Source organism: Procambarus clarkii, chromosome 5 (genome assembly GCF_040958095.1).
Source record: "Procambarus clarkii isolate CNS0578487 chromosome 5, FALCON_Pclarkii_2.0, whole genome shotgun sequence".
Classification (NCBI taxonomy): domain Eukaryota; kingdom Metazoa; phylum Arthropoda; class Malacostraca; order Decapoda; family Cambaridae; genus Procambarus; species Procambarus clarkii.
In genome coordinates this window covers 14,860,288-14,875,330 of record NC_091154.1, presented here as the reverse complement: position 1 = coordinate 14,875,330, position 15,043 = coordinate 14,860,288, and the positions used below count along the sequence as shown (strand labels likewise).

The 15,043-nt window shown below is 50.1% G+C and overlaps 1 protein-coding gene across 5 annotated transcripts in view; it reads left to right on the top strand.

The window, feature by feature from the left end:
* Positions 1–15,043, top strand: part of LOC138373500 (DNA-binding protein Ets97D-like) — a 225,633-nt gene that overhangs the window by 40,718 nt on the left and 169,872 nt on the right. For all 5 annotated transcript variants that reach the window (XM_069339722.1, XM_069339728.1, XM_069339736.1 and 2 more), the window contains exon 4: positions 3,416–3,545. In XM_069339722.1, coding sequence (XP_069195823.1) covers positions 3,416–3,545 — 130 coding nt within the window. The remainder of the gene's footprint in view (positions 1–3,415; positions 3,546–15,043) is intronic.

Here is a 15,043-nt window from a genome sequence, read left to right as displayed (position 1 = left end):
AAGGAGACGGTCCACACCCATGACGCAGGGAAAACCACAGTGTCCTCCCCACAACTGGGAACCAGGACACCCCCGGCGCGAAGGGGCACATACCGCAGCCAGGGAGAGGAACGAGAGGCGAAGCACTGTAGCAAAAAGGGCGCAAAACACCAGCCCTGAAACACCGCCCGGACCAAAACAAACTCCGAACAAAGCTGGCCGAACCGCACACCCTCCCTGCGGGAAGACGCCAGCCAGGACTACTGCACGAGAAAAGTAGCCAAAAGAGGAAGCAGGAACAATAAAACCGGCCAAAGAAGCAAAGAGCCCAAAAAGGAACCCAACCGGGCGACAAGCAGCCCAACCGGGCGACAAGCAGCCCAACCGGGCGACAAGCAGCCCAACCGGGCGACAAGCAGCCCAACCGGGCGACAAGCAGCCCAACCGGGCGACAAGCAGCCCAACCGGGCGACAAGCTGCCCAACCGGGCGACAAGCAGCCCAACCGGGCGACAAGCTGCCCAACCGGGCGACAAGCAGCCCAACCGGGCGACAAGCAGCCCAACCGGGCGACAAGCAGCCCAACCGGGCGACAAGCAGCCCAACCGGGCGACAAGCAGCCCAACCGGGCGACAAGCAGCCCAACCGGGCGACAAGCAGCCCAACCGGGCGACAAGCAGCCCAACCGGGCGACAAGCAGCCCAACCGGGCGACAAGCAGCCCAACCGGGCGACAAGCAGCCCAACCGGGCGACAAGCAGCCCAACCGGGCGACAAGCAGCCCAACCGGGCGACAAGCTGCCCAACCGGGCGACAAGCTGCCCAACCGGGCGACAAGCTGCCCAACCGGGCGACAAGCTGCCCAACCGGGCGACAAGCTGCCCAACCGGGCGACAAGCTGCCCAACCGGGCGACAAGCTGCCCAACCGGGCGACAAGCTGCCCAACCGGGCGACAAGCTGCCCAACCGGGCGACAAGCTGCCCAACCGGGCGACAGACGTTCCAATAATGCGGGAAGTAGCGAAAAACCATCCCGTACCCTCGAGAACACAGAAGCCGACACTAGTCCCGAAGGCATACGAAGGCGCAGGCGCACCCGAGATCAGAAGTCACGCAGAACCCCATCGAACGGGGAAACATGACGAAAACACCGTCCCAAAAAGGGGTGGGAGGAAACATCCACCCACAGGACGGAACCAACCGACTCAAAGGCCAAGGAACCGAGCCCGGGGAGAGGCCGACGCCCAACAGCACGTACGGCGAGTGGGGAGGAAAAACCCCACTCCGCGTAACCACAAGCCCCGCCTAGAGGGGGATAAAAACCCCCACAGGGTCCAACGGGGCCAAGGCCCCCCAAGTCGGCCCCTTCCCAGCCCCGGGAACCTACACGACAGGCCCCGGGGCCGAGCCGTTCCCCCAAAGCCCCGGCCATACCAGAAAACCGGGGCAGCCGTGAAAACACTAATGAAGGGAGCCCACTGGCAGACTCGTACAACACGGCTGGAGGAACAGGCTCAAATGCCCCCGTCACTACCCCGGAAGGGGAATTCCCCGAGACTGCCCGAGTCTCAACACCATCAAAAACCCCGCCCCGAACCTACAGACGGTAAGGAACATAATGCAGGCAGGAAGGGTGATCCAGGGGAAAGACAAGGGGGCGTGGATGGAACCGAAGCAACCAACACCCCCAAGTCCCAAAACGAACTACAACGGGGCAGCCCCGGGGCTCCCGGGGAGGAAACCACGAGAACGTTGCCACCACCAAGGCTCAAGTGCAACGCCCCTGCTGCCCGCACCCGCTTTGTTAGCACAACTGGGTAACCGAGCCACAACGAGCAACCAAACTCGCAGGACTCCAGGTCGAAGGTGTCACCGACCCCACAGGCAGCAGACGGAGGCAAAACAGAGAGTCACCCAGAGACAAAGGGTGAGAGCAACCCTCAAACTCGCTGGAAGCGAGGGGGGGACTCTGGGGTCACATCCATCGGACCCGCGCTCCCCCATGGGTTTCCCAGGGTCCCGAGCGTTTACTATAAGAGGACTTGCACTGCACTCAGGTAATCCCAGGCAGGGTACTGCTAACTGGCACCCAAAGCTACCAAACAACTTTCTAAGAGCTGAACCCCCGGGACGTGTACACTCACGGGGACCTAGCAGGGGTACCACCAGAAAATACTCAGAACACAAGGGACACAAGGGGCAAGAACGAAGGCAGACCCCCCCCAGGTAGATAAACAAAAAGAAAAAGAAAACCCTGCAAGAGGACAGCGTACCCAAGCGGAACAGAGCCGGCCGCTATGATTGGTAAAGACAAGCTGCACAGTACCCTGCGCCCCACCAGTGCAAAAACTGCCCCTTACTCTAAGGCGAACAAGGGAGACAGAACACCCGAGCACACAAAGAGCGGCCGAAAACCAAGCAGTAAACGACCAAGCAGGGGCAGGACCCAAGGAACTTGTGGAAGGTGGCCCCAAGCCCCAAGGGCAATACTTACAGGGCACCTAGGGAAGGGAACCCTAGGCGCATGCAGCCCGAGTACTGAAGAATCACTCCCGGCTCACGCACCACCTAGAAAACAGACACCACACTCTAGGTACAGTGCTGAAACAACCACTGGAGCCGGAGCACAACCATTGCCTATAGCATCAGCCGAAGAACTGATGGGTGGATAGCCAGCGTGGGAGGTCTGGGGCTCCCCCTTGCCCCTCCCGGGGAGGGGGGAGCTGCACAGACAGCGGCGCGGTGACGTATGACGTCATACTAGTTTCCTTGTTTTCTGTTGAAGAGTTCTATCCACTAGTTCGGCTTTAGGTAGCAATTTTCACCAGAATAGTTTTTTTTTTTTAAATGCTTACCTTTCTGGATGCTTGACCCGGTCGATGGCAGACATAGAATGCTTCCAACCACACGGGGGTTTCTATAGGCCATTGCTCCCCTTGCCTATCTGAGGGGGCCAGGTTCTGGCTCGTGGTCCCCGGTAGGCCCTAGAACTCCATACACATGACTGATGCCAAAGTCTGACATTAGCATATCAGCCGGTAAAGCTCCGGGGAGCCGACGGGGCTCCCCCCAGAAATTGTGTCGGTTTACAAGAGCCCTGAGGAAGCTGATGTGAACCCCATGTAGCAGCAGGAGTTTTGAATCATACGCTATAATCTGTTAGATCCAGGAGGCGTGTTGTGCACCCCCAGTCGAGTGCCTGCAGGCGGGTTGCACAGTTTAGTGGTTAAAAATTGCCACAGTGCAGCAACAAGGGATTGGAACAAGAGCAAGGAGGACCAAGAATCCTGTGTGTGTGCTGGTTTCCCCTTTCCCTTCCCTTTATAAAAGCAAGAAGCAAGGTATCGTGGTGGTTATTATATTGGTTTAATTGAATGCCTGTATTTCTTACTAATAAACGGGGGTAAATTACTGATTTTGGTTTTCACTAATTCGCAGCTCAGTGATGACGACACATTACAAGAACAGTGTGGTACTAGTACTGGTCTCGTACAGATCCAGTTCGTCGTAAAGCCTGATGACTCTGGAGGCCGTATTGATATTTTGGATGTTTTAAAGCCTAATGAAGGTAATGTATTGCTGACAATTTACTTTTAATATTACTTTCTTGTCATTTGTAAAGTACTGTATTTCAGTAACTGCATTGTTAATGTGCAAGGGTGTTGTTAGTCAGACTGCTATTAATGGGTCTAAATAAATATAATGCATGCCTAAAATAAATTGTGAATGGAAAGTTCCCTTGATTGTTATATTTGGAATACAGTATACTGTACAGTTCACTTAGTCTGGTACTCGTTAAACTGGAGGCCACTATTGGGTTTGTTGTGACAACTCTGCTCTCACTACGCAACCAGTTACATTTTTCCCCTTTACAGATTTCACTGCTTCTGTTATGTAACAGCCAGTCAGGCATATACAGTTAGTTGCTTCAAGTAACAAACAGCCACAGTCATGTCACTGCCAGTCAGGCATTCACAGTCACAGAAAGTCCCTATCAGTCATGCAGTCACAGTTAGTTGCAACCAGTCACAGGCATTTACAGTCAGTCACCACCAGTCAGGCATTTAGTCACAAGCAGTCACACTCCAGTAACAGGCAGTCATTGTCACAACCAGTCAAGCATTCACAGTTGCATCTAGTCACAGTTAGTAAATAATATGAGTTTAATGTCAGGCATTTGGGCAATCAATTGAGTACCAGCTGGTAGGAAGCCCATGCTATATTAATAACATCCAGACGTGGCAGTAAGATAAGGAAGACTCAGCCATGTCATGGGCAGTTCACAATCCTTCAAGATGACATACAGGCAAGTAAGTCGGGTAGTAATTCTGGTTGTGATTCTAAAGAGCTCATCTCATGGTTCAGTAGAGCATGTTCCTGGGAAGTCGAGACTTTTCTGGGGGGAGCCCCTACGGCTCCCCGGAGCTATCCATGGCTGATATGGATACCCTAACTATTTTGCATCAGTTGATGTGGGTGGAGTTCTAGGCCTACTGGGGACCACGAGCTAGAACCTGGCCCCCTCAGAGAGGCACGGGGAGCAATGGCCCATAGAAATGCACATGTGATTTGGAGCATTCTATATCTGCCATCGACCGGGACAGGCACCCAGAAAGGTAAGCGCCACAAAACAAACCCCTATTCTGGTTAACAACAAAAATCGACAAACGAGTGGACAGAACTCCCCCAGGAAAACGAACTAACAAGCATGACGTCACACGAGCCGCGCCGCATGTCTGCGTAGCTCCCCCCTCCCCGGGAGGGGTAAGGGGGAGCCCCAGACCCCCCACGCTGGCGATCCCCGCCCCAATTCCTCGGCTGATGGGATAATGCACGGTCGTGTGGCTCCAGCTCCGGTCTTGTCTCAGTGCTGTGACTTGTTTGCAGTGCTGCTCTTACGGTGGTCGTGTGAGCTGGGAGTAGTATTCTCAGGTACTCGGGCTACATGTGCTTAGGGTCACCTTCCCTGAGTGCCCTGTAAGTACCGCCCTTGGGGCTTGGGGTTGCCTTCCACAAGTTACCTTGGGTCTACCTCTGTTGGTTTTTCGCTGCTTGGCATTTGGCCACCCCGAGTGTTTGGGGGTTTTACTCCCTTGTTTACCTTGGGGTAAGTGGTAGTTATCGCACTGGTGGGGCGCAGGGTACTGCGTAGCTAGTTTTCACCTATGACAGTGGCCGGCTCTGTTCCCTCTGGGTACGTTGTCCACTTGTGTGATTTTTCTTTTATATTTGTTTTTGCCTCATAGGGGGGTCTGCCTTGTGTTCCCCTCCCCCCTTATATTAGGTTCGTTTGTGTGGTGGCACCCCCTGCTTCGCCGTCACGGGTGGACACGTCCCTTGGGTTCAGCTTTAGCAGTTTGCTTGGTAGTTTGAGGCGCCGGTTAGCAGTGCCCTGCCTGGGATAACCCTTAGCAGACCCAGTCTAGGGGCTCTGGGAAACCCCCCGGGGGCTCTCAGGTCCGATAGTGGAGACCCTTGCGTCCCCTCTCGCTTTGTGCGAGCTGAGGGTTGCTCTGTCCCTTTGTCTCGGGGTGACTCTCATTGTTTTTGCCTCCGTCATGCTGCCTGTTGGGTCGGTGACACATTCGACCCTTGAGTCCTGCTGGCTTTGTTGCTTGTTCGTGACTCCATTCACCCAGTCTGCTGATGAATTCCCGTGGGTGCAGGCAGCTCGCGCGTTGCAGGGTAGGATGTTGCAACGCGTTCAGGTTTGTCGCTTCCCCGGACGCCCCGACGCTACCCTGCTTGTGTAGGGACCCAGCCTTGGGGGTTTTGGTCGCTTCGGCCTTGGTTCTTCCACGCCCTCCTTGTTTTTCCCCCTTCTGCTTCCGGTCCCTACGCATCTACAGATTTCAGGGTCGGGGCGGGGCTAGAGGTTCTGAGGTTTGGGCAGTTTCGGGGGTTGCCCCATCCGGGGTAGCTGCGGAGGCATTCGAGTCTGTTCCTCCGGCCGATGCTCCGAGGTCTGACTAGTGGGCCCCTTCTCTTCCAGCTCTCTCGGCTGCCCCGGCTTTTTCTTGTGGGGCCGGGGCTTTGGAGGTCGACTCGACCCCGGGGCCTGGTGTAGAGGCTCCTGGGGTTGGGGAGGAGCGGCCTTGGGGGCCTTAGGCTCCATTGCGCCCCACCTGGATTTCCGTCCTTTTGAGCGGGGCTTGCTGTTGCGAGGAGTGGGGTTTTCTTTTCCCCCCCTCTGCGTACGATTTGGGCTTGGGTTCTGCTCCTCCCCGGGTTCGGTTCCGTGTCCCTGTGGTTTCTTCGGTTCCGTCTTCCGAAGGTTTTCGGCTAACCGCATCTCTACGCCTGTGGTGCGGTCGTCCTTTGCGGCTTACCTCCTGCGTGTTCGCCTCTCGCTCTTTTCCTAATCCAATCCATGCCCCGTTGCTTTGGGGGGTGTTTTGGGGTGCCGCTGTGGGGGAAGTCACGAGATTTTTCCCTGCGTTCTGGGGTGGGGAGCCTCCTTCGCCGCTCCCCTCCTCTCCAGCATGGGCGCCCTGGCCGCCTCCGGCGGCTACGGACTCGAAAGCTTGTGTCATGGCCCTTCAGCGCCTATGTTCTGCAGGTGAGTTGGTGCGGTTTGGCGTCTCCTTTGTCCTGACGCTGTTTTTGTTTTTGGCAGTAGGAGAGGGTGTACATACGTGCTTGAGAACGTGGCCCGTATCACCCGAGGTGCCTACTGCAGGGCTATTAACCCACACTGGGCAGCTCTTGTTCTCTCCACCTGATTCCTTCCTCGGTTCACAGGTGTCTGCGGGTGGCCTCTTGGCCCTTCCGAGGCGGCTCCTGCCTGTACTCCTCCTGCCCCTCTCCTATGCTTGTCTAACCTTGCTTAAGTTCGGGGCCCCGCCTCCACCTTGTTCCGCAGTGCAACGGTGGGGGTGCCTGTTCGGTGGTACGTTTTCCTGTGTCGAGAGTGTTTTGTGCTCGCCTCCTTGTGCTTGCAGGATTGGGTTCTGGCTCTTTGGTTCCGCCTCTTCCCTGTCGTTTGCCTGTCGAGAGGTTTCTGTGCTTCATGGGCGCTCTCGTCTCTGCTCTTGGGGCTGTGTATGGGGTCAGCCCAAGTTGGGCTGCCTAATGTGTTTCCTTCGATTGCCTGTTACACTGCACACATTTCTTCTACCGTCCTGGTTGATACCTGGTTGATGGGGTTCTGGGAGTTGTTCTACTCCCCAAGCCTGGCCCGAGGCCAGGCTTGACTTGTGAGAGTTTGGTCCACTAGGCTGTTGCTTGGAGCGGCCCGCAGGCCCACATACCCACCACAGCCCGGTTTGTCCGGCACTCCCTGGAGGAATAAATCTAGTTTCCTCTTGAAGATGTCCACAGTTGTTCCGGCAATATTTCTTATGCTTGCTGGGAGGACGTTGAACAACCGCGGACCTCTGATGTTTATACAGTGTTCTCTGATTGTGCCTATGGCACCTCTGCTCTTCACTGGTTCTATTCTGCATTTTCTTCCATATCGTTCACTCCAGTACGTTTATATTTTACTGTGTAGGTTTGGTACTTGGCCCTCCAGTATCTTCCAGGTGTATATTATTTGATATCTCTCTCGTCTTTTTTCTAGTGAGTACATTTGGAGGGCTTTGAGACAATCCCAATAATTTAGGTGCTTTATTGCGTCTATGCGTGCCGTATATGTTCTCTGTATTCCCTCTATTTCAGCAATCTCTCCTGCTCTGAAGGGGGAAGTGAGTACTAAGCAGTACTCAAGACAGGACAACACAAGTGACTTGAAGAGTGCGACCATTGTGATGGGATCCCTGGATTTGAAAGTTCTCGTAATCCATCCTATCATTTTTCTGGCTGTCGCAATATTTGCTTGGTTATGCTCCTTAAACGTTAGGTCATCAGACATTATTATTCCCAAATCCTTTACATGCTGTTTTCCTACTATGGGTACATTTGATTGCGTTTTGTACTCTGTATTATGTTTAAGGTCCTCATTTTTACCGTACCCGAGTACCTGGAATTTATCACTGTTAAACAACATGTTATTCCCTGTGGCTCAGTTTTTTCCGTTCCCCCTCTCCGCTCGTGCTTTGTGGGCGTCGGCCCCTCCCTAGGCTCGGTTTCCTTGTCCATTGTGCCCGTTGTTTCCGTCCTGTCGGTGGGTGCTTTTCTACGGTCTTCGCCCCTTTTTCCGGGACGGGCCTTCTCCAGCATGTCCACCTCTTCTTGGGGTTTCTGCATGACTTTTGGTCTTGGGTGCGACGGGGTTTTTGTGCCTTCGTCCTTTGTGTTTGCTTCTTTTTGTTCTCGAAGGTTTGGGACGGTGTTGCTCCTTCCCATTTTCTGGTATGTCTGTCGTCATTCGGTTGAGCTTCCCTCCGGTCCTTTCTAGGGCTTGTGGGTCCTCTTCCCGGCAGCTTCTGGGTGTTTGGCCTTTTTGTTCTTTTGTGCATATCTCTTCTCTTCGCGCTGTCTCGGCGCTGCTCATTTTCCTGGGGGCGATTTTGCTCCTCTTAATGAGTCTTTTCGTTCCTGCCCTTCTGCGGGATGTTGGTGCGGGGCGGCTCCTTAAGCGGGTTCCTTCCCTGTCGGCTGCACTTGTGGCGGTGGACTTACACGCTTGTGGCATTTTAGTTTTGGTCCTGCGTTTTCTTTTCCCTCCTGGGGCTGTCATAGGATTGGCTTGCGGAGGATGTAGAGGCGCTTGGGGCCGTTCCTGGGTCTGGCACCTTGGTTTCTGCCGCTTGCTTTCGGTATCGATGTTCCTTCTGTGCCGTTTCGCAGGCTGTCTCGTGCGTTGTTTCTCCTCCGGCCTGCTTATGCACTACCTGTGCCGTCCTGGTCTTTGGACGGGGTGCTCTCCTGTTTTTCTTCTCCTTGGTGGTTGTGGCTCCTTGGGGTCAGGTTTGCTTTGCCTCGGCTCTCTCTTTATGTTGGCATTGGCCTCTGGGGGTCGTGTGGCGGAGCTTCATGCTCTTCTCAGGCGCAGTGGCTCATATGGTTGTGGCCTTAGGTTTCTTCGTCTGCGGCCGTTCTCCCTTTTTCTGGCGAATGATGTGCCTGCTGCTTTCCGGAGGGGTCCTTGGGTTGTTGTCTCGACTTCGTGTTGAGGAGTGGTTCACCGACCGCCTCCCGGGTATGTCCCCTTGTTTTCTTAGGTAGTCTTTGGTGAAGTAGCTCCGGGGAGCCGTAGGGGCTCCCCCCAGAAAACCAGCGTTGAATGTAATGAAACGCCATTTTCTGGGTGAGTCCCGGAGGCTCCCCGGCACCCTCCCGCCCTCCGGTCAGCATTTTTTTTCGCGGTTTTGATATCCAGCCTCGGAACTGGGGTGGGGATCGCCGGCGTGGGGGTCTGGGGCTCTGCCTTCCCCCCTCCCGGGGAGGGGGAGCTGTGCAGACATGCGGCGCGGCTCGTGTGACGTCATGCTTGTTAATTCGTTTTCCTGGGGAAGTTCTGTCCACTTGTTTGTCAATTTTTGTTGTTAAACAGAATAGGGGTTTGTTTTGTGGCGCTTACCTTTCTGGGTGCCTGTCCCGGTCGATGGCAGATATAGAATGCTCCAAATCACATGTGCATTTCTATGGGCCATTGCTCCCCGTGCCTCTCTGAGGGGGCCAGGTTCTAGCTCGTGATCCCCGGTAGGCCTAGAACTCCACCCACATTGACTTATGTAAAATAGTTAGGGTATCCATATCAGCCATGGATAGCTCCGGGGAGCCTCCGGGACACACCCAGAAAATGGCGTTTCATTACATTTAACGCTGTTTTTTTTTTTTTAATGGAAATTTCTGTGTGGGCCCTAAGCCTTTGGCTGGCCCACTGAGTGTTGCTTGTTTTTGTTTTACTTACGTGGAGTATGAGTATTTATGGATGATTGACTTGGATGATTGCTTCAGTAAGATTTTGCCCCAAGTGTTAAACATCTTCTTTGGCTCTGTTGGATCTAAGTTGAAATCTTAATGGACTTGTAACTCTGCACTGTGTTAGATAATGTTCCAGTGGTCTGTCGGGCATTTCTCCACAGTGCTGACACATGGGTTTAATTCTATCCTATTACCTCGATATTTTCTCGTACAGGCTAGGTTTCTAAATTTCTCTAGCACAGGGAATATTCCTGCAGGGTTATATGAAGTGCTTGTGTTTGCACTGGAGGAAATCTCAGTCCAGGATGCCTGTCGAATGCACATGATGAAGACCTTAGCTCTACGAACTTCTCTTTGTAACAAATCACAACCAAGTTCCTGATTTGTCCTGGCTGGCTGACAATGCTTTGTTTCCCATTTTTGTCACTCATAGACACTAGAGTCGTAGAAAGCTTCAGCCACTTTTAATATTACACGTATTCTGGTGGATGAGCAGTTTGACCTCTATGAGCATTGCTCTTCATGCTCCTTTTCTTTGAGAAATTGCAACCTGGTTTGATCCTTGCTGCAGCACCACACTGCAGCAGAGTGGAATGTTGATGTGGCCACCTTAGTTTTGAATATACAAGACCCTTCGCTTGCCTCATTCAGGTGGTCATTTTTGCCTGCACTTTGAACTGAGGCTTCTCAGCTGAAGGCAGTGTGGGATGAACATGCTCTCCTTGTGTTCAGATGTTCCTCTTCATACTATAATTACCTAAGTGTAGTTACAGGATGAGAGCTACGCTTGTGGTGTCCCGTCTTCCCAGCACTCATTGTCATATAATGCTTTAAAACTACTGACGGTCTTGGCCTCCACCACCTTCTCACCTAACTTGTTCTAACCGTCTACCACTCTGTTTGCGAAAGTGAATGTTCTTATATTTCTTCGGCATCTGTGTTTAGCTAGTTTAAATCTATGATCTCTTGTTCTTAAAGTTCCAGGTATCAGGAAATCTTCCCTGTCGATTTTATCAATTCCTGTTGCTATTTTGTACGTAGTCATCATATCGCCTCTTTTTCTTCTGTCTTCTAGTCTTAGCATATTTAATGCCTCTAACCTCTCCTTGTAGCTCTTGCCCTTCAGTTCCGGGAGCTACTTAGTAGCATGTCTTTGCACCTTTTCCAGTTTGTTGATGTGCTTCTTAAGATATGGGCACCTCAACACCGCTGCATATTCTAGCTTTGGCCTAACAAAAATCGTGAACAATTTCTTTAGTATATCGCAATTCTAAAGTTAGAAAGCGTGGCATAGGCTCCTCGCACAACGTTCTTTATGTGGTCCTCAGGCGAAAGTTTTCTATCTAGAACTACCCCTAGATCTCTTTCTTTATCAGAATTCTTTAAAGATTTCTCACATAATATATAGGTTGTGTGGGGTCTATGTTCTATTCCACATTCCATAACATGGTATTTATTAACATTAAATTCCATTTGCCAAGTGGTGCTCCATATACTAATTTTGTCCAGGTCATCTTGAAGGGCATGACAATCATCTAAGTTTCTTATCCTTCCTATTATCTTAGCATCATCAGCAAACATGTTCATATAATTCTGTATATCAACTGGTAGATCATTTATGTAGACAATAAACATCACTGGTGCAAGAACTGAACCCTGTGGTACTCCACTTGTGATATTTCTCCAGTCCGCTACATTGCCGCTGATCACTGCCCTCATATTTCTATCAGTCAGAAAATTTTTCATTCATGTTAGAAGCTTACCTTTCACCCCTCCAATATTTTTCCAGTTTCCAGAACAACCTCTTACGTGGAACTCTGTCGAAAGCCTTTTTTAGGTCTAGATAGATGCAGTCATCCCAACCATCTCATTCCTGTAAAATCTCTGTGGCTCGTTCATAGAAACTGAGTAAATTCGATACACAGGATCTTCCGGATCGAAAACCATACTGTCTGTCTGATATTATATAATTTCTCTCCAGGTGTTCTACCCATTTAGTTTTGATTAGTTTTTCCGATACTTTCACTATTACACTTGTCAATGATACAGGTCTATAATTGAGGGGGTCGTCCCTACTGCCACTTTTGTAGATTGGAACTATGTTAGCTTGTTTCCACATGTCTGCTATGACTCCTGTATACAGGGATGCCTGAAAGATCAGGTGAAGTGGAATGCTGAGCTCAGGTGCACATTCTCTCAGAACCCATGGTAAATCTCCATCTGGACCAACTGCTTTGTTCTTACTTAGCTCCTTTAGCATATTTTCCACTTCTTCTCAAGACACCTCTATACGCTCTATGTTGTTCTCTGGAATTCTTATTGTGTCTGGTTCTCTGAAGATCTCATTTTGTACAAACATACTTTGACGGTTTTCGTTTAATGTTTCGCACATTTCATTTTCATTTTCCGTGTATCTGTCCCCCATTTTCAACCTCTGAATATTATCCTTTACCTGCAGCTTACTTTTAATGAATTTATAGAAAAGGCCTGGATCTGATTTACATTTGTCTGCTATACCATTCTCAAAGTTCCTCTCTGCCACTCTCCTTACTGACGTGTAGTTGTTTCTTGCATCTTTGTATTGCTGGTACTGTATGTTTGGGGGTTTAGCCTCTTTCTATAATTATTCTATGCTTGTGTCTTTTGATCTCTGGCCCTCTCACAATTTCTGTTGAACCAACCCTGTTTCCTAGATCTGCATGTCTGTTTTGGTATGAATGTTTGTGTGACTTCATCATATATTATGGAAAATTTGGCATAAATCTTATTTACTTCCTTTCCTAGCAACAAGTCTGTCCATGTATACCCGAGAAAAATAATTCTAAGTTCCCCATAACGCCCTCTTTTTGAAATCGAGTTTAACAATTGTTTCACTGTCCCCATTCTCTACTAGATTATATCTCATAGCGTATTTAATGTTCAAGAGGATGTGATCACTCTGTCCCAAGGGAGGAAGGTACTGGATGTCATATACAATGGGGCCTCGAATTACGATGCTAATCTGTTCCCAGAGACGGATCATAAGTCGAAATATCGTAAGTCGAAGTGATTTTTCCCATAAGAAATAAAGGGAATTGAATTAATCCGTTCCCCACCCTCCAAAATATTAACATACAAATACATTTTATACTGAATACAATGTTTTTTTCTAACTACAATACAGTACCAAAGTATCTCTTTCCTTTATGGAGGGCTCTTGATGGCGTATGGAAGATGGTGATGAGGGGGGAGGAGGAGAGTTGTTCCTGTTTGGAAGGGGAGTCCCCTTCCATTATCACATCAGGCAGTGATGTTTTCTCTGGGGTACTCTCTCTCCTACATTTTGCCTGAATACCACTAGGACCTGGTTGTGGTTCAGTGCTTGTTTGTCTCACTACAAATTTGTCAAGAGACATTTGTTTTTCCCTTCATTTTAACATTTGTCTGTAATGATGCATCACAGTGTCATTGAATAGGTTAAGGCAACGACCTACTGCAGCTTGATTTGGGCGAGTCGTTTCAGCAAAAGTTCGCAATTCTTCCCATGCTGCACACATTTTCTTAATTGTTGAGGAAGAGACATTCTGTACTCTTGTTTCTGCTCTATGGTCGTCCTTACATGGGTTTTCATATGTTGAGCCTTACCACTGACTTTCCTGGGACTCATGGCGTGTTATATAATAATTACTTTAATGTTCAAAATGCAAAAAATCACCACAAAAGCGGAATTTCTTATAGGTGCGATCGTCACTAAGTGGGCAGCTGTAGTAAACTGAGGCAGGTCGGCCGCGTGACTGGGAACCACGCGCTCGGTCGACCCGACCCGGCTGGTGTCGTGCGGTTAAGACCTACTCTGTGGCTGTATCCCTACTCTCCTTCCCTCTCCTCTTACTTATTTCCCTTACCTGAAGTTCCTGTATCCTTAAGCTATGTACGGGGCATTATAGGGAGTGTACCTACTCTGGTAGTAACTATTGGTGAGACCTGGGGTTAGTATTTGCCAGTGTTTTGTTTACCCTAAGTGTTGTGTTTTGTATTAGGGTACCACATGGTCTCACTACCCTAAGCTGCATCCAGCTTCAGTGCTTATCCAGTAGTACTTTACCCTAGCTTGTTATTAGTGTAAACCTTGTATCCTGTCTATGTGGACCAAGGCTTTTAACGTAAGATAGTGTGGTAAAGTTATTATTATTATTGTTATTGGTGTGAGTGTATATGGGGGGTTGTTAAGGGGTTAATAAATAAGTACATGAACTACAGAGTACATGAATTACAGAATCTCTTCTTCCAAGGTGGGAGCGCAGTGATCAACCCTTAGACTAACATATATGGTCTTGTTGCAAGTTATTACTACTGTGGATAGTTTATTTTGGGGGCCGGGCCTTTTAGCTCTCCCATATTTGATACTCTTGTCCTCTAACTACCTATACCCCTTAATAGTACCAGTACCCCATAGAAGCCCCACTCATATCAGTTGTAACAGAATGGAACACGTCCCTTGAAAAGTACCTGAGATTCATCAACCACCAGCTTCTGTGCTGGTACGTAAAAATCTCTGAATTTTCCAATAACATCGTTCATGTAGTGCCTCACTCGCCACAGTCTATCATCAGGTGTTCGGTCCTGAACACTTCCAAAATGTAGACACCTGAGGAGTATCTGAAACCTGTCTCGTGACATATATTTCCCGAATAAAGGTGTTGGTATTGTCTTGTCCTTGCTCCAATAGTCACTTATTGCATGTTTGTGACAGTGCTTCATCAACAAACAGAGTGCCAAAAACACATACATTTCCGCCACTGTGGTATTTTGCCAACGCTGCAGTCGTGAAAATTCTGTGATTTCCCTCTCAATCAGGTAAGCAGCATGCAGGTTCGTTTGGTGTACAATGTATTCCATGAGTGGTTCATCATAGAATGCTGTAAAATATTCCATCTCAGCCATGTCCTCACCTTGATTAGGGAAAAGGTTTGTAATCCCTACATCTTTATCGTCAAAGTGAGGAATATTAGGAATAAAATCGTCACCATCACTCCACTCAAGTACACCAGGCGTCCTGCGAGATGCAGAGGAAAGACGGCGAGGAAGCGATGCATACCGGCGACCAGGAGCTGAATACCGTCTGCGAGAAGCACGGCGGCTACGTGCACGTGAGGTGGGTGCACGTGAACACGAGGGTCTTGGTCCCTCATGTGGTGCCATGCGGTGGCGCTTGGCCGGGCGAGATGCTGCTGACGCGACAATTTCTCACCCAGTTACACCACTGGTACCAGCCAC